We start from the raw sequence: 25,394 nt of genomic DNA, 5'->3' as shown, positions 1-25,394 counted from the left end.
TTACATGTTACCCAGCAGGCCTTCCCCATCTCTGATCCTTTATGCTCCCTTAATCTGATCCCTTAATGCTCCCATGGGTGCCGTGAGGTTGGTAGCCTTATGGCTGCTGGCTTCCCTGGGGCATTCCTCCTAGCCCAGGGCTACCAACGGCCAATGTGGAACCCATGTCAGATAAAGCCCCAACCCAGTAAAATGCCAACATCCAGCCAAATCCCCACCTGTCCATTTGTGAACACATAGCACTCAAGAGTTTCCTCCCCTTCTTTTTCTGTGCGACGCCTCAAATAATGGCAAGGATGGTCCTACACTGCCTTGAGGAGTTTCTGGCTTCACTTCCTCATCCAAACCTGACACCGCGGCCATTATGACAATATGACTTCTGAAGCTGCACTCTGTCGGCTCCACATCTACTCTTACTCTAGGGGGCAGTCACTGAGGTATGTCTCCTGCCTTCCTCCTCCCCAAATGGAGCTCACCAGATGGCTCTCCGTTGCCATTTGTGGTGAGTGGGAAGGCCAGCACTGGTCCCCAGTCTCATGCTACTTGAAGACATTTTCCCCCTGAGCCTTTTGCTTGTGGGACCTACTCAGGTTTCTCCTTTTCTGTGCGGGATGTGTTGCTTGCATTTTTTCTCTTTGCGAATTTCTTTTTTTTTTTTTAATGTTTTATTTATTTTTGAGAGAGAGAGAGAGAGCACAAGCGGGAGGGGGAGTTGTCAGAGAGAGTGGGGAACAGAAGATTGAACGCGGGCTCTGCACTGGCAGTGGTGAGCCCCATGCGGGGCTCGAACTTACAAACCGGGGGATCATGACCGAGCCGAAGTCCGACGCTTAACCGACTGAGCCACCCAGGCGCCCCCTCTTTGCAAATTTCTAGTTTTCTGTCTCCTTCAAGAAATCTTCCCGAACACTCTCTCTCCCTTCTTTCTCTGCCTCTCTATTGTTAGAAGCAGCTATTTTGCCTCAGACTTCCCCGGTATGCTGCTGCATTTTTTTAAAAAACTCTTGAATGAAAGGGCATGGATTTTTTTTTTTCCTTTCCCCATTTAGATTACAGACCTCTCGAGTGGAGCCTCCTACAAGTCTTACAGACCTCAATGCAGCCAAGTGTCAGCACGCAGTAGTTATTCAACAATGAGTAACTTGAATTGGCTTCCACTTGAACCTCAGGTACCTTGGTTAACATGTGCAAGACTGGTATGCACTCAGCTGAAGCTTTTCCACCCTCAGTGTTTTTGTCATTTATTAATAATCATTTGGCATGGTGCTTCAAAAGAACTAATTCCAGAACGTGTTATGGCTACGGCTTGGCGTCATTACGTGCTTGAGATTCCCATGCTGCCTTTATGTGTTTTGATGAGAAGGGAGTACCGTGGTGTGTCCAGCTATCATTCAGAGGCGTGGACAAAACATGTGGCAATTTTAGCTTATTTCCAGGAATGGTGAAGCCAAATGGAGGCTTTTCAATAACTCAGATAGAGCTTCCACACTTAGTTTTGAGTCCCTAAGGAGCCATTTTGTACCTCACTCGTGAGGAGGCATTATGGGACATCTGTACTGGGTTGAAGGGGAAAGGGACTGTGGGGACATGCCCAGTGACGCTACATGGGGAATCTGTGTGTACCCACTATTTACAGGGGATCCATATTTTCGAAACTAAATAGCCCATTTCTCCTCTGAAACCACCGTCTGTGTCTGAACAGCACAAGAGGTACTGGAAGGTCAGCAAGGAAAGAGAGGGAGCAAAACGGGGGCGAGATGCTTGGACTGTGAGATGGGGAGATGAGAGTCACCTGGCTAAAGAGGCAGTCCCAAGGCAGGGGTCTCGGGGTCCAAGAGAACAGGATTCTTGCTCAGTGTGAAAGGTGAGCCAGGGTTTTTGGTTCACTCATTCATTCAGTAGGTATATGCTGAGCCACCCCTTCTATATGCCCTGCTCTATATGAGGAGCCAAGTATGCATATTTTGACACACAAGATACATGGTGCCTGTTCTCATGGGCAGTGCCAGCTAGCAGATTGGCCTTTAGAGTCAGACCCCTGCCGTCATGGACCACACGGTGAACAGCACCCCCTGGAGGTGTGAGACGTGGTGGGCAGAGGGTTCAGGATCCAGCCCCAGGGAAAGAACTAATGAGAAGGCAAACTGGAGTCCCAGCCCCCTAGTGAGGGTTCAGGGGGAAGCCACCCGTTAGTTCATTTGTTCGTTCATTCTTCTAACAACTATTTATTGAAGGCCTTTCCAGGGGCGTGACTTTTCAGTAAGGACTGAAAAGAGCCAACTGTCTAGCCACACAGGGAAAGAACATTCCAGGGAGAGGGGATGGTGAATGTGAATGTCCTCAGGCAGGATCATGACGGGCTTGTTTGAGGAAGCAAGGGAAGCAGTGTGGCCGCAGCAGAGTGCACAGGGGTCGGCAGGGGTGCATTGAAGGCGGTGTAGTCAGAAAGGGAAGTGAGGGCCAGTCGTGGGATTTTATAGGACACGGTGAGGACTTGGGTCATTTGCTTTGAGCAAGATGTGAAGCGTTAGAGGTGTGAGCACAGTGGTGAGGTGATCTCATCAATGTTTTTTTTTATTTTTTTATTTTTATTTATTTTTTTTTTTTAAATTTTTTTTTTTCAACGTTTATTTATTTTTGGGACAGAGAGAGACAGAGCATGAACGGGGGAGGGGCAGAGAGAGAGGGAGACACAGAATCGGAAACAGGCTCCAGGCTCTGAGCCATCAGCCCAGAGCCTGACGCGGGGCTCGAACTCACGGACCGCGAGATCGTGACCTGGCTGAAGTCGGATGCTTAACCGACTGCGCCACCCAGGTGCCCCTCATCAATGTTTTAACGGAGCTCCCAGGCTGCTGTGATAAAAGTAGACTGAAGGGGGAGGTAAGTGTAATTAGCAGGTCAGGGTAGTTCAGATGGTGGCAGTAGAGATGGGAGTGGGAAGAGTTGTCCGACTGTGGATGCATTTTGAAAGAGAAGTGAAGCAGGATTTTCTTGCTGAGGAAGAAAAGAGTCAAGAATACCTCCTGAGCAACAAACAGGAAGGATGGAAATGCCGTTAACCAAAACGGGGAAGCCAGGGACCAGCAGATCTGGGAGCAGGGGGACAACCAGGAGCTCTGTTTAGGACATGTTGCTTTTGAGCATTTTGGTCATCCAGTGGGGAAGGTGATGGGCAGTGGGTGAGTGAGTCTAGATTTCAGGGAGGAGGTCTGCCTTGGTGAAAGAGACTTTAGGGTCATCAGCAAATCGATGGCACCAAAAGCGTGAGACTGGAGGAGATCCCTGGGGGTTGGGGGGCTGAGTCCTGGGCACCACAGCTTTCACACACTGGAGAGGAGAGCAGGAACTGGTGACGGAGATTGAGAAGGAGCAGCCAGAGAGATAGGAGGATCAGGGACCTGGGGATCTGGGGACCTGGAGCCAAGGAAGAGAGTGAGTATATGAAAGAAGAGGGAGGGATCACCTGAGTCAGGTGCTGCTAAGAACCAAGTAAGGTGAGAGTTTGACCAAGGGGGGGGTCATTGCTATCCTCAAAAGAGCTATGGCAATGGAGTTCCCAAGATGGCCTAGGCACTCTGCTGGGTAGCAGGACAGATTCCAGAGCAGGGAATCAAAGCAGATACTGGGCAAAGCAGGCCCCTCTCCAAAATTCCAGGCATGCCAGGCCACTGAGGAGCCTCAGGAGAGTCCTTGGAACTCTGCACTGCAGGTTCCTGTGGCGAACAGGGCTGAGGCTCACTAGGGCCCAGGACTGGTTTCGGAGCATGAGACCTACGGGTTCCTCCTCAGAGTGCAAAGTGAAGGCAAGCCTCCTTCACCAGGCCTGTTACCATTCCTTCTGCCATCTTAGGTGGGGCAAGTGGGTGAAGAGACTTGCGCCGGCCACAGTGCAGACACAGAGCCCTGGACTGGCAACTAGCAACCATATGATGTAACCTCGAGCTCCTAGATCAGGCCCAAGACCTCTGTTTGTCATATAGAAACTGTTAGGGGGGCGCCTGGGTGGCTCGTTTGGTTAAGCATCCAACTTCGGCTCAGGTCATGATCTCACAGTCCGTGGGTTCGAGCCCCGTGTCGAGCTCTGTGCTGACAGCTCAGAGCCTGGTGCCTACTTCCTTGTCTCCGTCTGATGCCTGCTTTTGTGTCTCCATCTCTCTTTGCCCCTCTCCCCGCCCCCCCCTCAAAAATAAATAATAAACATTAAAAAAATTAAAGAAAAAGAAACTGTTAGAGGATGGCCTTGCCCCACGTGGGTATCAAGTGACTGGCCAGCTGTCCTTCCCACAAGACTGTCTGCATCTAAATGGCAGCCAGGTGTTCCTTCTGACTAGTGGCTTAGGGCAGAACCGTCTACATCCAGTGCTGACTCCATGCAATGGTGTTATTTATTGCTGCCGCTCGTGGTGGAGGCTGGCGTGGTTCTGGTCTCCAGATGTAACAGAGCCATCTCGAGAGCTTAAATCATACATCGGAAAGGAATTGATGACGGACATCTCAACACAAGTTGAGTGGGGTGGAGTCATACCTTCCAATTACGCACAAGCTTCACAGGCTTAAAGGAACCTTAAGCTGCTCTCAAAGGAAACCCAATTAGATCAAAATGGATTTAATTGCTTAATGAATTCTGAATGTGTTAAAATGTAAAGGCAAACCTGTTTGGGGGCCAGAGAGGGGAACGTACTACGATTGTCACATGCCTTTTTATGACAGTGAAGAAGGAAGCTCACCCCTTAACACACCCAGCCTCGCACCCATGGATGTCCCAAATTATATCATATATGCTTGGGTTATTGGCTGATTGACAGACCTAGGGACTAACATCCATTATCTCATTTGAGCCTCAACATAGTTCTAAGAATTAAGTGAAGCTGGTGTAATCACTCCTGTTTAATAGGCGATGAGCTGAGGCTTATCGGGGTGACAGAATTGCCCCTGGCAGGACCAGGCTGTCAACCCAGGTCTCCTGATTTCCACATCTGTCTGCTGCCTGGTGGGGGAGGGGATGTGGAAGTAGCCCCCTTGACAAGTGTATTCACGGATATTGCCACCGGCGTTTATTAATAACAGATGGGCCAAAGATTCAGCAGAACTACAATTCTAACGACTCCCAAGCATTTAACTCTCACGACATTTTTAATCTCGTGAAATTATGCCAGCAAGTCATTATCTGATACGTGCATCCCAAGAAGGGTTTCCTGTGCATCGGCTTGGTAGATGAGGATGACTAATAACCTTCCTTCCCTCCCGGACACTTGTAGGACCAGACCTTGTCACCACAGGTCCTGGCTACTCACCTGTTCTCTGTAAAGTGCGAATGCCAACAACTTTCAATGAGGTGTAAACCATTTGAATGGGAGGATTTTGTAGCTATTTTCTTCATAACTGAGACAGTTAATTGATTATGCTATCACGGAGTTCTGTTTGCCCCTACAGGGGCCCCTTCTGTCTTTATGCAGATGCTTGAGCAAGTACACAGACACCATATTCCTGGAGAAAATGATGAAAGTGAAACAAAGCTTCCCGGGACCTTGTCTCCCCAAAGACGGCCAAATTCACACAATACCTGTTGTTATTATAGTATATTACATATTACATATATTCTGGTATAAGTAGTTTGTTACCAATGTGTAGTAATATTACCATTGTTATTAATAGCCTCTCCCTCCTACACACACATTCATTCCTATACATCCTATTTCAGAAGATTTGTCTTTTTATTTCTTTTTAAAAGCTTATATACTTGGAGCATTTTACTTAAGAGTGAAAACAGGTATAGGAGACTGGAAAGCAACAGCAAAGCTCCAGTTTAGTCTTTAAATTCCAGAGCCTTATTAGAAGAAATCTCTTCCAATGATGAGACCTTTTTTTTTTCTTTTCCTGTGCCAGTGTGAATATTTTGAGAAACTTCGGATCAAACCTATTCAGATATTTTGTATTTAATTTGCAAAACTTAAACAAATGGACCTTTTCGATTCCATTGTTTCAGGATTCACAGGAAAAAACTAAAATAAAATCCAGTCTCCTTTTCAAGCAGCTAAATTTAAGTTTAAGCCAAAATTGTGAGGGTTTGAAAATCGGCTTTAAATTTAGAGCAAGCCCATGGTGAGGTTGTTCATGTGTCCTATGGCTCTGTAGAATTAGGCATTAATGTTGCAGCTGGATTCTATTCCTTTGTGAACATGCAAATTAACATCTTCAGTGGCTCCCTCCGCCTGCATACTTCTATACCAGGCTCCAAATGTGTTATTTGTTATTAAAATCACCATATTTATGTGTGGGGGTTTGCGGTGACTTCCCCAGATGCGCTGACCCTAATTGTAACCATACAGGTTATTCAAACATACTTGGTTATTTAAAACAGAAGAGAATCTAGGCCAGCGTGCGCTGTTGAGTGAAATGCAGAAGTGGAAGGAAGCTTTGTGGCACACTGCATTCAGTGCTGTTATGCTCTAAGAATGTGCCTTCCTCTGTTGGTTACATGAATGTGTAATTGACCTGGATCTTTCCAGGTGACTTATTTTTAAACCAGGAGTCATAATATAGTTACAAATCTTTAGGCTTTACTAATATTTGTTTTTTGTGAACGGAAAGTCTTGGGAACCTGCTAACTGGTTCCTGCAGTATGGAGGACAGGTGTTCCCCAAATGGGACTTCGGGGGAGTCTATGGGGTTTAATAACAAACAGTTGCCTGGTTATCTGGACTGTTGCTTGTCAAACTTGCAGGTGCGTGGAAACCACCTGAGGAGCTTGCTGAAATGCAGATTTCGATTCCCTAGGGCAGGAGAGGACCTGAGACTCTGCATTGCTAACGTACTCCCAGGTGCCGCTGTCGCTGCTTTGTGGAGCACACTTTGGGAAGCAAGGCCCTGGAGCCAAGCAAATAGGATCCAGTTTCCTAACTAGGGAGGGTCAGGCCCCCAAAAGACTGTTTCCATTGGTCCTAGATTTTTCTAGCCTCCTCCTCCGGCTCACACACATTTACATTTGCAGAAGAGAAAATGGTGAACATCTGACATTTGTTGAACTAATTCTGATCGTTCTGGGGCCCTTTGGGAGTTGAGGGAAGAAGAGCATCTCAGCCAATCCCCAATCCCCACCCCCAAAACCATCAAGATTGTGAGCATTGTGCTTGTATTTTTCCAAAAATGTGCATGATCATGGCGGATCCACCCACTCTGGCCTTATGATAACAGAGGCCACTCAGCCAAAAGTGAGTGATTGGCCCAGAATAAACCCACCCAGGGTGGCAGTCAGTTCTTACTGCCCTGTTTAGACCTGGCCTGAGGATTGACATTTCCTTTTACTGTCTCAAGTGAGAACTATCCTGGGCTTCTTCCAGCAACCCGTGTCTCCTCCCAGACTCTGCAATCCTGTGGGCGCTCCATAAATATTTGTTGACTGACTTGACTCATTCCCTGGACAAAAAAAAAAAAAAGAGGAAGTAGGGAAAAGGGGAGTGGACTTGATTTTCTATCTCTCCGAAGTATCATAAGGAAAGGCCCAGCCTAATGTCTGATTGTTCGCAGGATATAACTATTTTCATCGTATAAAGCAGCATTAAGACATTTAATTTTGGTTATTCATTAATTGCAGTTTCTTTCTTTGGATGCTGAAGGCAGAAAGCTGTTCCCTCCAGAATTTCCAACTGGGAATCCAGGAGAATCAGCCACTATGCCTGCATGACTGCTGGGAAAAAGTGGCCCCTCTCTGTCCCGTGATGTGCCCTGTTTCTTGTGCAGTTACCCTTGCAAGGGTGAGCAGAGGCTCTTTGGGGTGTTCCACATCCAACTTCTTGCTGGTTTGAGGGCTGGGTTTTTCCCTGGTTGGTTTGCTGTGAGAATCTAAGGATGTATTTGTTCTCTCATAATTGTACACTGTGCCTCCTTCCTTTTCTCCCCTCCAGAAGAGGAAGGGGGTTCCCTGGCTTTGACAGAGTGTGCCAGGAGAAGGGGGTTTGTTACAAGGAGCCCATGTAAAAACCCCTCTTCCTTAAGCTGGCCTGAACTGCCACTTAACAGTGTTCCCTGGGGTCTCTAGAACCCTCCTCAGAGTTGACGTAATTTTTGTCACTTCCAAGAACCCTTCCTGAAACAAAGCTTCCATGAAATGATTTGCTCCTGAGTCTGAACTCTGGTGGAGTGTTTTCTTCAGTGTTTTGCACATGGGCCTCCACCCAGGCCTTTTCAGAGGACAGTAGGAAACTCACGGGGTGGGGAAGAGCCCTCAGTTTCCTCAACTGTGAAAAGGAGATGATAATAGTTCTCTTGGGTATGAGGATTAAGCGAGTTTGCATGTGTAAAGACAGGACAGTGCTAGACAGAGGAGAAAGTTAAATGTTACTGTTTTTATGTGGTGGAACGTGTCCTGATGTGTAGTGTTCATCGATTTCCCGTTTTCCATGGTGTAAACACCCCCACCGTGACCAATTTCGAGCTATGGCGGCAGCGCTGAACAGAGTTAGGAACCGCTAATATACCAGTGCTGGCTGTCTCTAGCCCACCTTCAGGAGACGTCTGTGATAGCTGGGAGGCCGTCTCCCCCTACCTCACAGAGGAACTAGTAATTGGGCCTTTTTAAAAAGAACTCAGTGAGAAGATCCTGAACATAGACTGGTTCAAAATCAGGACTTTTAATAAACCTGTGTAATTTGTATTACACTGTTTTGTACAAGCCCCCAAGTTGTGTTGTCCCCTCCAAGGGAAATCCTGAATGCAGGGAATCAGGCACGTCTAGGGAACAGATAAAGAACCTTTGAGGGACACCTGGTTGGCTGTGTTAAGCTTCTGACTCTTGATTTCGGCTCAGGTCATGACCTCACGGTTTGTGGGTTCGAGCCCTGCTCTAGGTTCCATTCTGCGAACGGAGCCTGCTTGGGATGCTCCTCACTCCCCACCCTCCCCTGATTGTGCTTTCTCTTTCTCTCTCAAAATAAATAAACATTAAGGAAAAAAAAGAATTATTGAAAGAGTTTTCGGGAAAAGGAAAGTAGAAACAAGAGGCTCCGGAGGATAGTTTGAGTTCCGACTGAGCAACGGGAAGGCGGTAAAGAAATAACGAACAGCCCGATTCTCAAGAGCAGCTAAATTAGGGACCAAATGCCAAGAACATGGCCTGAGGCCACCGGTAGGGGGAGAGAGCTCAACCAGCCCCACTGCGGGAGTGAGACAGATGTTAGTTAGCATCAGGGTCCTGCTTTGTGTGTAGGAGGTTGGTGTGGTTTGTTTGTTTTGGGGTTTTGGTCTAATTTAACAATTTAGGAGTGGAAAGAAAAATTAAGCAATTATCATGCTGCCTGAATAATGTTTTGAAATAACCAAGAATAGGTCAGTGTATCAAGTGGGTAGGTCATTGCCCCCCTTAATGACCCATATCTGGGTATTGTCTAGAGGGATAACCAGTACTGTTCTCCGTACACAAAGAGAGGTCTTGTAGGAAAGAAATAAAAAGCCTCTGCGTTTTACTGTGCACAGTATATAATATAAACAGTGGGTGCTTAATACATGATTGTTTCAGTAAAGGCTTTTTTAGCAGCTGTACTCAATGAGGGGCGGGACCTGCCTAAGGTCACACAGCCGGTTGGGTGAAGTGACCAAGCCCAAGTCTCTGGGCCCGGCCTCAGCACTTCATAAGGGACCAGCCAGACAGAAGGGTTAATGAGGAGAGGATCAGACAACGGCTGTGTGTTAGATCCCCCTCCCTCACGTCTAAGATCACTCTTGTGAGTCTCTGCTTCTTGACGGCTCCCTGTTTCAGAAAATGTCACGATAAGGAGCTATGTTCTGCTACTCCTTAAACCAGCTGACCGTTTCTCATTCTCATGTAGATTGCATTTGAGAGAGACTCTAGCAGTTTCCCTGTTGGAGATGTTGTGTACGTGTTCGGAGGGGAAAGGGAGGGAGAAACAGGAAGGCTGAAGAGGTAGGTATAACAGAATGGACTGAGGGACCACATGGTCACCCAGGAGCACCCAGGAGCCCCAGATCTGTCCTCCCACAACATATACAGATTCCCCTGCACCTCTGGCTTCCCAGTGGTTCTCAGTTGAGAAACACTCAATCCTTCTGTTGAGGCTGTAGCCACGGACCTGAACTGGCAGCTGTGGGGACTGGCCCCTGAGCGGTGTCAGGACTCGTAGACAATTCGCATACGCTATTGCAGGCAGTTAAACCCTTTTCATAACGTGAAGACAGCTCTCCCGCACACAACACAAATGCTTGTGTGCTCCCGGTCTCCTTCCCGTTACACCTTAATCCGAGCCTCGGTGTGGCGCCTTGGCACGAACCTTCCAAAAGAGGCCCATGCCACGCACTTCTCTTCCCTGGGAGCCTGGGGAGTCCCTGGCTCCAGGGAGGGATAGGCTGAACCGAACCAAGAGGAAGAAGTCCATGGAAGAGTGTTGTGTGTAATGGAGAGGAGTTCCAGAAACATCTGCATACAAACAGTGTCATCTGAATAAGCGTGTGGTTCCTGAGCAGCCCACACCAGAAGCTCCGCCCGGAACCCTGGGCCTTTGCCCAGGCCCACCCCTACCTGGAGAGCCCTAGCCTGGACTCAGCCGCTCGTACCCAGCTTCATGGTGAGGCTCGTCCCAGAGCTTAGTCCCACCGCTCTTGGGGCGCAAAGTGCAGGCTAACCTTCTAGGGTTGAAGAGATGAGAGCCCAAGGGAGCAGTACTTTCCGATTTTAAAACCTCAGAAAACGTAAAAACTTGATCTTCATCACATAACTATAGGAAATTAAGGCTGGGGAAACAGCACAGCAGTTTTTCATAAGGCCTAAAATTAGAGCTACGCCACCCCCCAAGAGAGACCATAACTGTCATGGCCTGGAAGGGGTGGTCCCTGACCTCATGACCAATTTCCTTAAAAACAAGGTAGGACATATGGACAGTGCAGTGAGACTGTTGAACAGCACATTCTGAGCCTGTGTCACATTGAGTATAAACATGAGGGATCGTGTTTCCAAAGAAGAATCAGAAGGCCCCCGAAACCGCAGGGGTTTGAGATTACTCATTGTGTGGCAGACATACGGTGTAGTGTTTCATTAAAAAAAAAAAAAAAAAAAAAAAAGCGGGGGAGGGGGGGTGTTGGTGGTCATTTTCATGAGGAGTTTGGCACCAGGTCAGAAATGTAATTCCTGTTTTACCATTGTTCCTGAGGACAGAAACGGAACCTACTTACGATGGGTGGGAGGCTGGTTTGCACTGTCACTGGACCCACCTGGTGTGGCATCCATGCTTTGTCCTGTGTTGGTGAGTTCATGTGGAAAATCAGTGCACATACCAACCAGGTTCCTATGGATTGCCAGCATTGGGTTGAGCATCACAGGAGATTCAAAGATAAGTAAGACCGTGACTTACTCCGTGGGGGAGCTTTCTGTCTGACTTACTCCGTGGGGGAGCTTTCTGTCTGCCAGGCCAATATCAAGGGAACTAGACTAGTAGCTGAACTGACTGTTGGGCAGAGAAAAGTCAGTGTCTCAAGAGAGACATCTCTGAAAGAAGGAGGAGTGTTAGGGGCGCCTGGGTGGCTCAGTCAGTTGAGCATCCGACTTTGGCTTAGGTCATGATCTTGCAGTTTGTGAGTACAAGCCCCACGTCGGGCTCTGTGCTGACAGCTCAGAGCCTGGAGCCTGCTTCAGATTTTTAAAGTAGTCTCCACACCTACCATGGGGCTCGTACTGTATTCACAACCCTGAGATCAGACTTGCATGCTCTACTCCCTGAGCCAGCCAAGCGCCCTGATGGGGTAACTTTAGATCGAGGTAACACAACTAATAAGAGGTGTGGTCAGGATTCAGTCCTAGCTAGGCCAGACCCTGCTGTAGTCTATGACCTTCTGGGGTTTGGGGCAGGGAATAGCAGTAAGAACCCTTGAGTCTTTGGGACAGTTTAGACATTAGAAACACTAGGCCCAGCAAAGGGCAGAAAGCCCCACTGAGCACAGGGCAGTGGGACAAGTGCTTTATTTGAGGTTGTTGGTTTGTTTTTGTTTTTATTTTTAGTGTTTATTCATTTTTGAGAGAGAGAGACAGAGCACGAGCAGGGAGAGGCAGAGAGAGAAGGAGACACAGAATCCGAAGCAGGCTCCAGGCTCCAAGCTGTCAGCACGCACCCCAGCCTGGGGCTCGAACTCACAAATTGTGAGATCATGACCTGAGCCAAATGACCATGACTGGATGCTTAACCGACTGAGCCACCCAGGCGCCCCTTGAGGTTGTTCTTATATCATCTCATTGGAGATCATCATTTGTAGATTTGCTGCCACTGCAGACTGTAAGCCCTGCTCAAATCTCTGCAGCAATGACCGTGAAGAGATTCCCTTAACAGCACAGGGGCCCCCGGGGTGCTGTCTGGAAACACAGTTAATTCAGACTTGGAGTGGGTGTCAGTGTAAACGAGGAGGCTTCTGAATAATAAAACCTTTCTGAAGGAGCACAGGTAGGTTGCATTTGAACTTCACCAGGAATTAAAGCCAGCCTGGCCAAGGCTGTCTGAGCAAAGACCTGTGTGTGTCCATTACAGGTCAGCTGTGTTGTCACCCGCATCTGGAATGCACAGCCTTGTAAATATCCCTGTTGCAGTCTTTGTTGGCTTAATTTGTCCTATATGTAAAGAAAGGGTTTGCCCAGTAAAGGTAAACTCCAGCACCCCACCCAACCCACACTCTAATGAGTTTTGCTTGTGTAAACCATATTAATTGTGGTTGTTGCTTTTTAATTGTCCTTAAGTTTCTTGGATGTTAACTGCCTCAGGGCTGGAACTCTGGTTTCTGTTTCCACTGGGGGCTTTATTCCCAGCCCTGCCCCCAATAGCCTTACCAGTTTGCATCCTGCCCCCACCCACTCCCTGTTTGGTATTAGTTCTGTGAATAAAATGAGGATCAGAGAAATGGCCCAGACTAGGAGGGAAAAACAGGAGGGGAAACCAGAAAGTTTTCTTGTAGCTCAAGAGAAGAGGGACTGAGAGGGAGAAGAGGGATTGTGGTCTGGGGGATGTGGAGTTGGAGGGGTCCTATCAATATAAGGAAGGACCCCAACAGAGGTGTGGACAGCTAGGACTAGCTGCCTTGAGAGAAGAGTTGACACTGAAGAGTATCCAGAGGGTTCGGCCTCCTGATGAACGTGCTGGATCTAGTGCCTAGCGCACAAACTTGGTCCTCGACCCAGAGCTTGTTAGAAATGCAGCATCTAAGGCCCCATCCCAGACCTCTTGACTCAGAATCTGCATTTTAACAAGATCCAGGCTGATTCATACGAACATTCGCTTTGAGAGGCTCTGTTTTAGGACAAAGTTGCATTAGAATCACCTGGAGGAGATTTGTAAAATACTAATGCCCAGGCCTTTATCCTGCAGCCCAGCTGGGGCTGAGAAGGCAGTGGTTTAGGATGTTAAAGGGCCATTTCCATACCAGATACTTCCTGTTCTCTCCTCTTCCCCTTCTGACCTGCTGCTGCCTTTCCAGGTTCATGCACATGCGTGTACACCTGCACACGAGGGTAAGAAAATGGCATCGACGCAGAGTCACATCCGAAAGTTGCTTGAGTCAGGACTTGCCAAGAGAACCGGCAGCTTTCCCAGGAAGCCTCAGGGTCAGGGCCAGAGGCATCTGTGTCCTGCTGTATCCCCCGAGAGCTCAGTTTTACCTGGAGAAAGGAGGAAATCTAACTTGGGGGGCTGGGTCTGCCAGGCCTGCCCAAAGGCACCCCATCCTAGCACGTTAGCCCCTGGTCCCTGCAGGCCTGAATGCAGTCACCGCAGGGCCATGACATCCAGATTCGACCCAGTGGGGATCCTTTCCCCATTCCTTAGGCCCTTGCTAGGGAAGCGCACTCAGCCCACTTCAGTAGTCCTGCATGGGGAAGAGTCTGGGAGCCCCTGCCCTTGTGGGCAGTGATTGACTGGGCCTGGCGCCTGGAGCCTTTGTCTGAGCCCCTTGCATCCCTCCCCGGAGACCATTGTCTGGGTTGGTGGGTGTTAATCCACAGCCCCTGAGCCGCTGCCTGGCAAATGGGAGGTTAATGTGCAAACAGCAGGGAGCATTGTCAGCAAGTGAAGCTGGACAGCAAGTAGGAGGGAAATAGTTAAAATCCTATTCATGGTCTAGGAGTGGAGGGAGGGGTGGGCTCAGGAGCAGGCCCAGGCCTTGTGCTAATCTTGCTGGAATGTAACCAGTTTGGGCAGTTTCTGGCTTCGGTGTGCCCCTGCCTCAGGAGCTGGGCGTCCCTACAGTCCTCTACCTTGTGTAGGCCCAGCAGCCCAGGCACCTGAAGGTCACTCTTTATTTGAGCCTGCCAATCTTTAGGGGGTCGGAATTCGTTTAAATTGAGAGAATGGAGAGAGCTCCCTGCGACCCTAACTTGGCCCACAGCACTCCTCATGGGGAAGCGTCCTATCCGCAGCGGGAGTGGGGGTGCAAATCTACAGACCCTTTATCTGTTGCAGGAATTGGATGGGGGTAGGGGGTGGGCAGAAGAGAATGTTTGAGGAGAAAGACCCCAAACCTGTTTGGTCAGGCTGCGTCTCTGCCTGAAGGCCTGGGAATGCTGAGGGGGAAGCCCCAGCTTCCGGACACACAGAATTGTAACAGTGGGGCCTTGTGTGCCTATGGGAGTTACTAGTAGAGGGGGTCAAAAGGGGGGTCAGCTCACATGTCCTGTATTAATGCTTCACAAAGAGAATGTGTTCATGTGTCACATCTTCAATTTATAATCAATTTTTAAAACGTTCTCTATCTTGGAGCGCCTGGCTAGCTCATACATTAGAGTATGGAACTCTTGATCTCCAGGTTGGGAGTTCGAGCCCCGCGTTGGGCACAGAGTTTTTTTTAAAGAGTCTGTATCTTGGTCTGGGTGGTAGTTAAGTAATACGTATGTATTAAAAGTTTACTGGGCTATGTACAGGATTTGTGTACTTCTATATAAATTTTATACCTCCATTTAAAATTTTTTTTTAATGCTTATTTTTGAGAGAAAGGGAGACATTTAAATTTTTTTTTTTAATGCTTATTTTTGAGAGAGAGGGAGACACAGAATCTGAAGCAGACTCCAGGCTCTGAACTGTCAGCACAGAGCCCGACACGGGGCTTGAAACCGTGGGTCATGACCTGAGCTGAAGTCGGACGCTTAACCGACTGAGCCACCCAGGTGCCCCAAAAAGGTTTTTTTTTTAATCAAAATTTTAAAAAGAAAGAAAAAAGATTCCCTTCCAGCCCTTCAAGGCCTGGCCTGTGGGCCTCTCTGACTGCCCTGGGTGGCATGGGTGTCCGAGCTCCTGCCTTGTTGTTTGGAAACAGAATGAAGTCGCCCTCAGCCATACTCTGGGGCTTCCCCACCGCCATGGGCCACTTTGCTCTTGGGATTTGGAGGAAACACCAAAGGCAGCAGCTATAGGAAACAGCTCCCAGGGCCCTGCTTGGAGTGAGGTCACCTTCCCAGCCACACATGCCCTGGCCACCTGCCCAGCCCCAAGTGGCTTCCCCCGGAGCTGGAGCCTGCTGTGCGGTGGGAATGGCTCTCGGCAGGCAGGACAAACCCTGGATTCCTCCTCGGCTGCTGTCCACCAGCAAATCACCATTGGGAAGATCTGACATAATGAATTTCATGGTTCCTTCTGCCTCTGATTCCATGATTCACGATCAGGAAATATTTTCCTGAGAATTTTTCAGCCACGAGACTCAGTATAGCATTCAAATCCCGGCTCTACCACTCCTAGCTGGGTGGCCTTGGTTAAATTAAAACCTCTCTAATCTCAGTTTCCTCATATGTGAAATGGGAACAATAACACCGAGCTCATAGGCTTGACAAGAAGATTAAGTGAAAACTGATCGCATGTTGTATTCATCATCTGGGATAAAGGTTAGCCTCCAGCATCATCGTATTCAAAGCCACACGACACTGTGCCTCACAGTCTGGGGAACCCAGTCCTTCTCTGTACACAGTGTCCCCCTTAGGCCTGAGCTAGAGGAGCCTCTGCATGGACCCCCCCCCCCCCCCCCCCCCGCTTTACCAAGCCGGCTCTTTCACCCTCCTTCTTCCCTTCCCCTCAGACTAGAGCATCCATGGGGCCCAGAAGCCGAGAAGTGGGATTTTGAGACTGCCTCTGGTCCATCCTGCTGGGTGTGAGCTGAGCCCCTGGTGTGCACATTCCTAGACTGAGGGGGGGCCTAGGGGCTCTTTGTTTGTCTGGGGCTGAGGTGTCCTGGGCATTCCCATGTGTGGTCCCAAGACCTCATGATACAGGATGGAACTGAGGACAGGGCAGAAAGGAGAGGGTGCCAGGTCAGACTCTCCCACCGGCACCACTTTCTGGTCTGGAACTTGGAACTCTAGGAATTCTTAATTTGAGACTAGGGGCTCAAAGACACTGGGAAGATATTTGTCAAGGTAGGAAGGTAGAATGCATATAACATTTTGTTAGCTTGAGCTATAACTTTTATTTATTTTTTTTAAGTTTATTTTATTTTATTGAGAGCACAAGCTTGAGTGAGCACGAGTTGGGGAGGGGCAGAGATAGAGGGAGAGAGAGAGAATCCCAAGCAGGCTCTGTGCTATCAGTGCAGAATCTGACGTGGGGCTCAGTCCCATGAACTGGGAGATCATGACCTGTGCTGAAATTGAGTTGGACACGTAACCGACTGAGCCACCCAGGCACCCCTATAACTTTTAAATATGTCAGCATATGGGCTTCCATCTATATCTTGTCCTGGGCCTCACAGATTGTAGGGGTGGGCCACCCTGTGTGCCTGCCCATCTTTTCCCAAAGGGTAACGACCACTGACCTGTGAGACTTCCTCCATATTGTCTTTAGGAACACATTGCCCTAGATCCTTTCGGTTCAGAACTTTTGCTTATTTATTAATACATTAGTCTAGAATAGAGCCCTGCTCTGTGTAAATTGTCCAGGTGGCAATTTGATCTCCATTTTTCAAAGTCTAGGTCACATCCTACCTCTTATCCTTCACTACCCACTTGCACACTCCATAGCATTCATCACTTGGGGCGCAAGTCCTCTCTTCCCTACTGGGCTGTGGCCTCCTCCCAAACCACATTGGCTTTGTGTCCCCCACATCACCTCGCGCAGGGCTTGAGCACGCTAGATGCACAGCGAGTATTTGTGGAATGAGGGGTGAGCTCACTGCAGACTAATTAGTGTCCTGTGGGCCTGTGTTGATTTTCCTGAACTGCTGTGTCAGTCAGGGTCCGCCCCCCCCCCCTCCTTTCCATGTAAACCTTTTCAGACCCTGAAGAAAATTAGGCAGCCAGCCTCTAACAAGCCCAGCAAACCCCACGCTCATTTTTATTATCTTTGGGGTGGGTTTGCTTGGGAATTTGTAGAAAAACTTGTGTTTGCTGCTGCAAGGTGAATTTTTTGCATTCATGTATTCTTTCAGTGGTTTGGCCCCATGAAGCAGAAGGCCAGCCTGAGGGGAAATTGTGAAAGAATCCCAGTTTGTCTGTGGTGGTAGGAATTAAACAGCTTCTCTAGGCCTTGCCCTCAAACTTCAGCCCAGTTTACTATTGAAAATTGCGTCTCAAGGGGGTAAAGAGAGCCGTGGGATAATGGAGACTAAAGATTTGTGAGCTTTAGCCATTTTATTTTCTTTTTTCCTTGGACAATAATCTTTTGGGGAAAAAAAAAAACTTGGATGGAGACCCTTAGAACCACACAATTTTTCAAGATGAATCCAAGCCTCAAGTCGAGGCTTGATTCATTCTTTCTGAACAATGGACAGGCGGTGTGGGATGTTGACCGGGGATGAAAGGGGAGGGCAGAGAGTGCCCCTGAGCACCACACGCGCCTTGGGGGGAGCGTGAGGGAGGGGGCTCACAGAGGACCGGTGCACCCCTGCACACCTCTCAGGGCTCACCCAAATGGCAGGATTATCTCGCTTCTCCACTCCGGGACCACACCTGGAACTAAGACGTCCCCGGAGGGCAGGCCTTGCAAACTCACCCTCGTTCATTAAGGCCATCACTGCTCTGTCCACAGTGTGATAATAGCATAAACAAGAAGAAATGATGGTAATGGCTAATGACTCTCTAGATAATGGCTAATGACTCTCTAGTGCTTACGAGGAATCAGCACTGCCGTGTGCAGTAGCCTGGAATTTAAACAGAAGAGAGATTGATGTTTCTGATTCATCATTTTTTTGTTAAAGTTTATTTATTTATTTTGAGAGAGAGAATGTGTGTGAGCAGGGGAGGAGCAGGGAGAGGGGGAGGGGGGGGGGGAATCCCAAGCAGGCTCTGCACTGTCAGCACAGAGCCTGACACAGGGCTCGAACTCAAGAACCGTGAGATCATGACCTGAGCCAAAACTGAGAATCTGATGCTCAACCCACTGAGCCACCCAGACGCCCCCTGATTCATCATTTAAAGAAACCTTGTCTCTGAAGTTCAGATTAGGGCCTGGCCGTTTGTTAAAACCTGTTTGAAAGACGTTTTAGTGGTCATGTAACAAACAGATGCAAATAATGTGCTGTGTGATCTGTTCCACAGATACAGATGTAAAAGTAATAATCATCTGTCTTGCCTTCAGGAGGCTCAGGATCACCTCAGCCTTTGCTGGGTAGAACGAGTCCATCCAAATGGCAGACCGTCCTCCATGCTAAGGATGTAGAAGTAGTTCTGCTGGGATTTGGGGGTTTTATTGTAATTTCTACGCCTTTGCTCACCCTCAGTTATCACATCTACTGTGACAGGCCCCCAACAGGTCTGCTGAGATCTTCCCTGCCAATAACCTTTCTGCCATTTCTAATCAGTCTCTTTGTGGTTTACTTTTACAGTTACTGTGTAGTAGCTGAACATACACTCGAGAGCATTATTTTGGTTTTCAACTACTTACAGAATTATTTCTGGGGGGTGTGTGTGTGTGTTTTCCAAAGCCAATGCTTATAAAATTTACTTCTAATAATATCAGTAGAATTGTTTAAGCCCCTAAAACCCACCATAAAAGCGAACTGTAATACCAGAAGGCCCTCAGGCGAACCCTCTGGATTCCCCACGCCTGTGGCCACTCAGTGCAAGCATTAAAGCAAAGAGCATGTTCTGTGCGTTTGTGATTATGGAGCACATGAGCTTGGGCCACAGAGCCAACCTGCTGAAGAGTCTGCCATTGATACCTCCCTGGTTGGTACGAGAGGACGTTGTAAAGTGGGGGACAAATGACTCCACCGGTATCCATGTGTCTTGACAGCGGTCCTAAGTACCAGAAGATAGGCTTTGGCCGTAACCAAAAAGCAGCCTAAGCGATCAGGGCGAGTAGAAGCGGTTGTTGTCAAACCTAAGAAGGCTGTGCTGTGGGCTCAGGACTTCCTCTCCTAAGCCACTCCATCCTTTCCCCTAGGCCTCCAACGGGCCGCATGGCGGGAGGGAGAAAGCAGTCCGCAGGGTCAGAAGCTGTGGCTTGGAAGACCTTGTGTGCCTCGGTCTCCGGTACAGATGCAGGTGGTTCCAGGGCACTTCCCTCAAGGACTTGTTAAAGGTCCAGGCTCGAAGTCTCCCAGAAAGGTTTTCCCCTCAAGATGTTGCCAAAAGCAACAGAGAACAAACTGCAGAAGAATACATGGGTGACACGTGGCCACCCTAGGGTTTCCCAGGGACCCTGAAAGCAGAGAGCAGGAGTATGGAGATCGTGCCTGAGGCTGTCCTTGAGCAAGTCCTCTGGCAGGTTCCCTTTGGATACCCCTTGGGGACTGAGGAGTGGCCTAATCACTTGCTACTGCTGTGGCTTCGGATACCCTGCCCTTGCCCTGGATCTCCAGAAATAGCAGAGGCCGCTATAAGGGTCTTAGCGTCTGTCTCTCTTATGCACACTGTGATGGCTGTACAGCCTCCAGATGCACCTGGGGAGAGGGGAGGCCCCCTAGGACTCCTGGCCAGCATGGGCCACGAGCCAAAGGTGCCCAGGATGGTGTTCCAGCCCCGGGCAGAAGCAGCCTTTTGCCAAAAGCTCAGAGGTGTGAACAGTGAGACACTCAGAATAATGTGGGGTGACTGGCACGTGGAGGGAGGGTTTTATTGGCGGCTGGGGGCAGGTGGCTGGAGATGGCAGGAGCAGGCCAGGGACTTAATGCCCACTGAGCAGGCAGGTTTTGTTCTGCAAGCATTGGGGAGCCACCAGAGCTTTTGATGACACCATCAGTAGCGTGAAGGATGGGCTGGACTGAGGAAGGGTTGAGGTAAGAGGTCAGTTAAGGGTCTCTGTAGAGGTCCAGGGCAGCAATAAGGAGAACACACTAGGGCAGCGATTTGAGATATGAGTCAGAGTTAGGATGACAGGCCTTGGTTCCTCCATCAGATTTGAAGGTGAGGGAAGGAAAGAAGAAACCAAAAACTATGCCCAGGTTTTGTAGAATAGTCAGGGTGACCATATTCATGGTCTGCATTGGTTGTCTGGTATATTAGGGTTCTCCAGAGAAACAGAACCAATAAGGTGTGTGTGTGTGTGTGTGTGTGTGTGTGTGTGTGTGTGTGTGTGTGGACACATGATTATGGAGGCAGGTGAGTCAACAAGCTGGAGAACCAGGAGAGCCAGCGCTATTGTTTCCATGCAAAGGCTGACAGACGCAAGCCCCCAGAAGAGCTGTTGTTTCATTCTGAGTCCAAAGTCAGGAAGAAAGCCTGTGTCCCACTCCAAAGGTCATCCGGCAGGAAGGATTTTTCTCACTGGCCTTTTTGTTCTATTCAGGCCTTCAACTGATTGGATAGGGCCCACCTAATTGAGGGAAGGCAATCTGCTCTACTCAGATCTACCAATTCAAATGTTAATCTCATCCCCAAACACCCAGAATAATAATGTTGAGCAAATATTTGGGAACCCAATGCCCTAGGCAAGTTGACACTTAAAATTAACCATCACATCCAATATAATTGTTAAAAGTGTTCCCTTTCACTTGCAAAAGAATGCTGCTATGTAGGATACTAGGAAACTGGAGTGGTGCTGGGTTTTGATGAGTGTGTGTGGGATGGGGCTGCCTGTGGCAAGATGTAGAGGAGGCAGCTGGAAATGAGGGGCAAGGGGTTCAGGAGAAACATTGAGGGTAACCACAGAGATGAGAGTGATCACCATGTGGCTGCTGACCAGCCCGGGGGGTGGGCGAGAGAACACCAGTGGTAGGAGAGGGAAGTATAAAAACTAGCAGAAAGGGGGGAGGGCAGAATGTAAGGGTTTGTGAGGGAAGACACCTGAGACACGACATTGGATTTGGTTAAGAGGCCAGCAGCAACCTTAACAACAGCAGTGTCAGTGTTACGGAAGCCAGATTGCACTGGGCCAAGGAGTCAGAAGGAGTGGAAGGGACAAGAGTTCAGTGTCTTTGGTTTTTATAAGAAGACTATAGGGAAGAAGAGAGGTAGCAGCAGCAGGGACCCACCCAACTGTGGGACTGACCAACTGCACTGGTCTTCTTTCTTTGGAAGGAAAAATGGAAATCAAGGAAGAAGAAATTAATGACTTTGAGTCATGACTCAAACCATGACTTTGAGTTTAATTCAGTATTGTGTTTGAGTGACTCTGAATGAGTATGCCTGACCCCAAAGAATTGATAAGTAGTGTGGGACGTTTAAGAATACAGAAGAGAAGGGGCACCTGGGTGGCTCAGTTGGTTAAGTGTCCGACGTCAACTCACGTTGTGATCTCACAGTTCATGGGTTCGAGCCCTGAGTCGGGCTCTGCTTTGGTGGCAGAGAGCCTGCTTGGGAATCGCTCTTTCTCCCTCCCGCCGCCCCCCCCCCCCCGCCTTTGCCCCTTCCCCACTTGTGCGCTCGCTCTCTCTCAAAATAAATAAATAAACAAACATAAAAAAAAATAAAAGAATGCAACAGAGAAAACCAAGGTGAATCAAATAGAGAATTTGGCCAATTAACTGAGGGGGGGAAAAAAGCATTTGGATGAACCACACTTACCCAGTCTGGCTCTGTGTGCATGATGGGTCTTTGGACCCAGAGATGATATTGTCACCCAGTTCGGTGTTTGCCTTTCAGAGCCAGCGTATGGGGACCAGAGCCTCAGGAAGGAAGTGGCAGGGATATGGAAGCTTGGGGTCATCAGACGCAGGCCCTGAACAAGGCCTGACCATCTCCCAGCCCAGCTCCCCAAACAGCCTGTGAGAGAGTCAAGTTCTGTAACCAGCCTCATGCACCGGCTGTGCCTAGAGTTGGTGTGCTCCCAGGTCACTTGGGAAATGACATGAGATTCGAGAAATGCTTTAGGGCTTCTGTGCTCTGAAATGTACCCCCTTCCCCAATCCAACTAGCCTAGCCTGGATATTTGAAATTCCATAAAGACCAAGCCCTCAATTTGGTTGGAGAGATTGGGGAATGTGACACAGCCCCTCTCCCAACCCAGAAATGAGGCATGTAATGTGCTGACGCCATTAGGAATGTTCAAGGAATATGGTGAATTTGCCCAGTAATATCAGCAGGATTCACGGTTGCAGGCATTTCCCATCTAACCGCCCAAGCAAGGGCCGCTCTCAGGTTTTGGATACTCCATATTTACCAGAAACTTCCTCTTGGAGCATTATCCATATAATCGTTCTTCTGTAATAAAGATAGTATTCTGGGCAAGGATTTAGGCAGGGGTGAGACCTAGGTACCTGTCATACAGGAGCACTAAAAAGGTTGGTGGATGCTTGCTCTGGAGGAGAAGGAGAGTGGACAAGGGACAGGACCACAGATCCATGGATGCCATCTTTGGAAGAGAAGCCCAGGGTGTAGAACTGCAGAAAGTTATGCGGGGTGAGGGGGGGTGGTGGGGGCTGTAGGAGGAGGTGTTGTTAGCATCTGGAGAAAAGCTCACAATAGCATCACCTGGAGAGCTTTAAAAACAAACAAACAAAGGGATGCTTAGGCCCTACAAGAACAGTTAGACCATAATGGGGATGAGGGATAGGAATTCATTTTTGGGTTTTTTTTTTTTTAATGTTTATTTATTTTTGAGAGAGAGACCGATCAGAGTGGGGGGCAGGGTGGGCAGAGAGAGGAAAACACAGAATCTGAAGCAGGCTTCAGGCTCTGGACTGTCAGCACAGAGCCCGATGCAGGGCTCGAACTCACAAACTGCATGATCGTGACCTGAGCTGAAGTCGACGCTTAACTGACTGAGCCACCCAGGAGCCCCAGGAATCTGTTTTTTAGAGGTCCTCCAGGCAACTCTGATGCCCAGTGAGGTCCGAGCTCTCCAGCACATTGGCTTATCTCTACAGCTCTTCCCCTCTGAGGAGAATGGCACTCCAATCTTCCCCTTTGGGGGCTCCCTTCTGTGTTCAGGGAAGGGAAAGAGCAAGAGGAGAGCACCGAAGTGCAGGGCCAGCAGAGCGGACCCTTCCTCAACTGAGGACGGACGGGCCTGTGCAGCTGGCGGTCACAGCACCACGGGCCCAGCAAGCACATCTTGTCCTGGGAGCAGTGGAGATTCCTAAGTGGCTGAGATCACCCTTTTTCAGGCCCGAATGGGGATGGTTAGAAAGAATGGTCCGGGGCAGGATACTACTGTTCAAGGGGAAATAGCACGTGCAAGTTCAGAAATGTGAGACTGGAGGTTTGGATATAGATTCTACTGCTGTTGTTTTTTCGGATTGGTTTTGTCGGTCTTTAAAATGTCTAAGCAAAAAGTGATTTTCATTGCATGCGTTCGTTGTCACATTTTAAAAGCAGTGCACGTTTAGTCAAAAGAAGAAAAGAAAAATCACCCATAATTTTGTCATCCAGAGAAGTTCAGTTCACCTTTTAGAGTGATCTCTCTTCAGATCTCTCTCATCAAAACATACACAAAGATGCATATTTTTTTTTAAAATTTTTTAACGTTTATTTATTGAGACAGAGCGTGAATGGGGGAGGGTCAGAGAGAGAGGGAGACACAGAATCTGAAACAGGCTCCAGGCTCTGAGCTGTCAGCACAGAGCCCGACGCAGGGCTCGAACTCACCGACCGTGAGATCATGACCTGAGCCGAAGTCGGACGCCCAACCGACTGAGCCACCCAGGTGCCCCAAAGATGCATATTTTTTAAAAGTAGAATCAACACATGTTTTGTATACTGCTCTTTCACTTAACAGTATATAGTAAACACCTTTCTTTGTCTGTACATACTCACCTACTTCATAAATTCAGATAGCATAACTGCAGCATAATGTACTTAATATCTTTCGGCTATTATAAACAACGCTTCAGCGAACTTTCTTACAGTTACATTTTGCTCACATCCTTAATTATTTCCTTAAGATACATTCCTGCGGGTGGTAGACTTTCGGAAGACTTGGTACATATCTCCAAATTGCACAAGAAAGGTTTACTAATTTACTCTCCCACCAACAAGGTATGAAAAGTGCCCATGGTAATTAAAAAGGAGGAAAGCCTCTGCCAATTTGACGGACTAAAAGTATTTAACTCATTACTGAGTTCATAACATCTTAATCTCAAATTCTCAAAATCTCAAGAGGATCTTTTCTGTCAATCCCCCTAGGTTTCTGCCAACCCCCCTGGGTTTTCTAAGGCCGTTCCCTGATGTGGTTTTCAATATGACATGGTTTTGTTGTTGTTGTTGTTTTGTTTTTTGGTTTTTTTTTTTTGGAGCGGGGTGCAGGTGAGGGAGGGACAGAGAGAGAGAGGGAGAGAAACCGAGAGAAGTGGGGGCTCAAGATCACAGGATCAATATGGCATGTATCCTAATCCAGAGCCTTTGTTCCCCCTAGTCATTGGCCTAGCGTGCTTCCTGTGTTTGCATGGGAACCACCAGGGGGCAGTGTGGAACTGTGACCACACTCCATAGTGAAATCTTGATTAATACAATCATTCCTTTGTTGTGTGTTGTATTACTTCTGCTGGTTGGCATTCATAATGTTGATTTACTAAGAGAAATATTTTATCCCCTTCCAATTATTTTTATATTTTCCCCTGTAGTTTATATGTTGGTTGCAAAAAATAACCTGATCTGGTGTGCCTGGGTGGCTTAGTCGGTTGAGTGTCTAACTCTTGATTTCAGCTCAGGTCATGATCTCACAGTTTGTGATTCTCTCTCTCCTCTCTCTCTGCCCCTCCCCTGCTTGCCTGCATGCGCACACATGCTCGCTGTCTCTCTCTCTCTCTCTCTCTCTCTCTCTCTCTCTCTCTCGTTCTCTCTCTCTCTCTCTCTCTCTCTCAAAGATAAATAAATAAACTTTAAAAAATAATAATAACCTGATCCATACAAGCCCCAAGCTAAACTAATCACAGCTCTGCCAGTAGCCTGAGTGCCCTTATCTGACAAATGCCGGGATGGGCTGGAGGAGTGTTGCACTTATATTCTCCTCCAACACTAGTATAAATGAAAGTGCTAACAAGATGACAGGACTTGGGCAGGTTACTTAAATTCTCAATACCTTAATCTCTTCATCGGTTAAGTAGGGAAA

General features: G+C 48.3%; 1 protein-coding gene across 4 annotated transcripts in view; it reads left to right on the top strand.

Annotated features, from left to right (window-relative positions):
- TCF7L1 (transcription factor 7 like 1) overlaps positions 1-25,394 on the top strand; it is a 158,749-nt gene that overhangs the window by 97,704 nt on the left and 35,651 nt on the right. For 2 of the 4 annotated variants that reach the window (XM_086700715.1, XM_086700714.1), the window contains exon 4: positions 1,050-1,169. The exons of the other annotated variants lie outside the window; for them this stretch is intronic. In XM_086700715.1, coding sequence (XP_086556841.1) covers positions 1,050-1,169 — 120 coding nt within the window. The remainder of the gene's footprint in view (positions 1-1,049; positions 1,170-25,394) is intronic. 4 annotated transcript variants of the gene reach the window in all.

The sequence above is a fragment of the Puma concolor genome, chromosome A3, assembly GCF_028749965.1.
Source record: "Puma concolor isolate L17-30 chromosome A3, mPumCon1.1.hap2, whole genome shotgun sequence".
Classification (NCBI taxonomy): Eukaryota; Metazoa; Chordata; class Mammalia; order Carnivora; family Felidae; genus Puma; species Puma concolor.
This window is presented reverse-complemented; position numbering and strand designations above follow the sequence as displayed.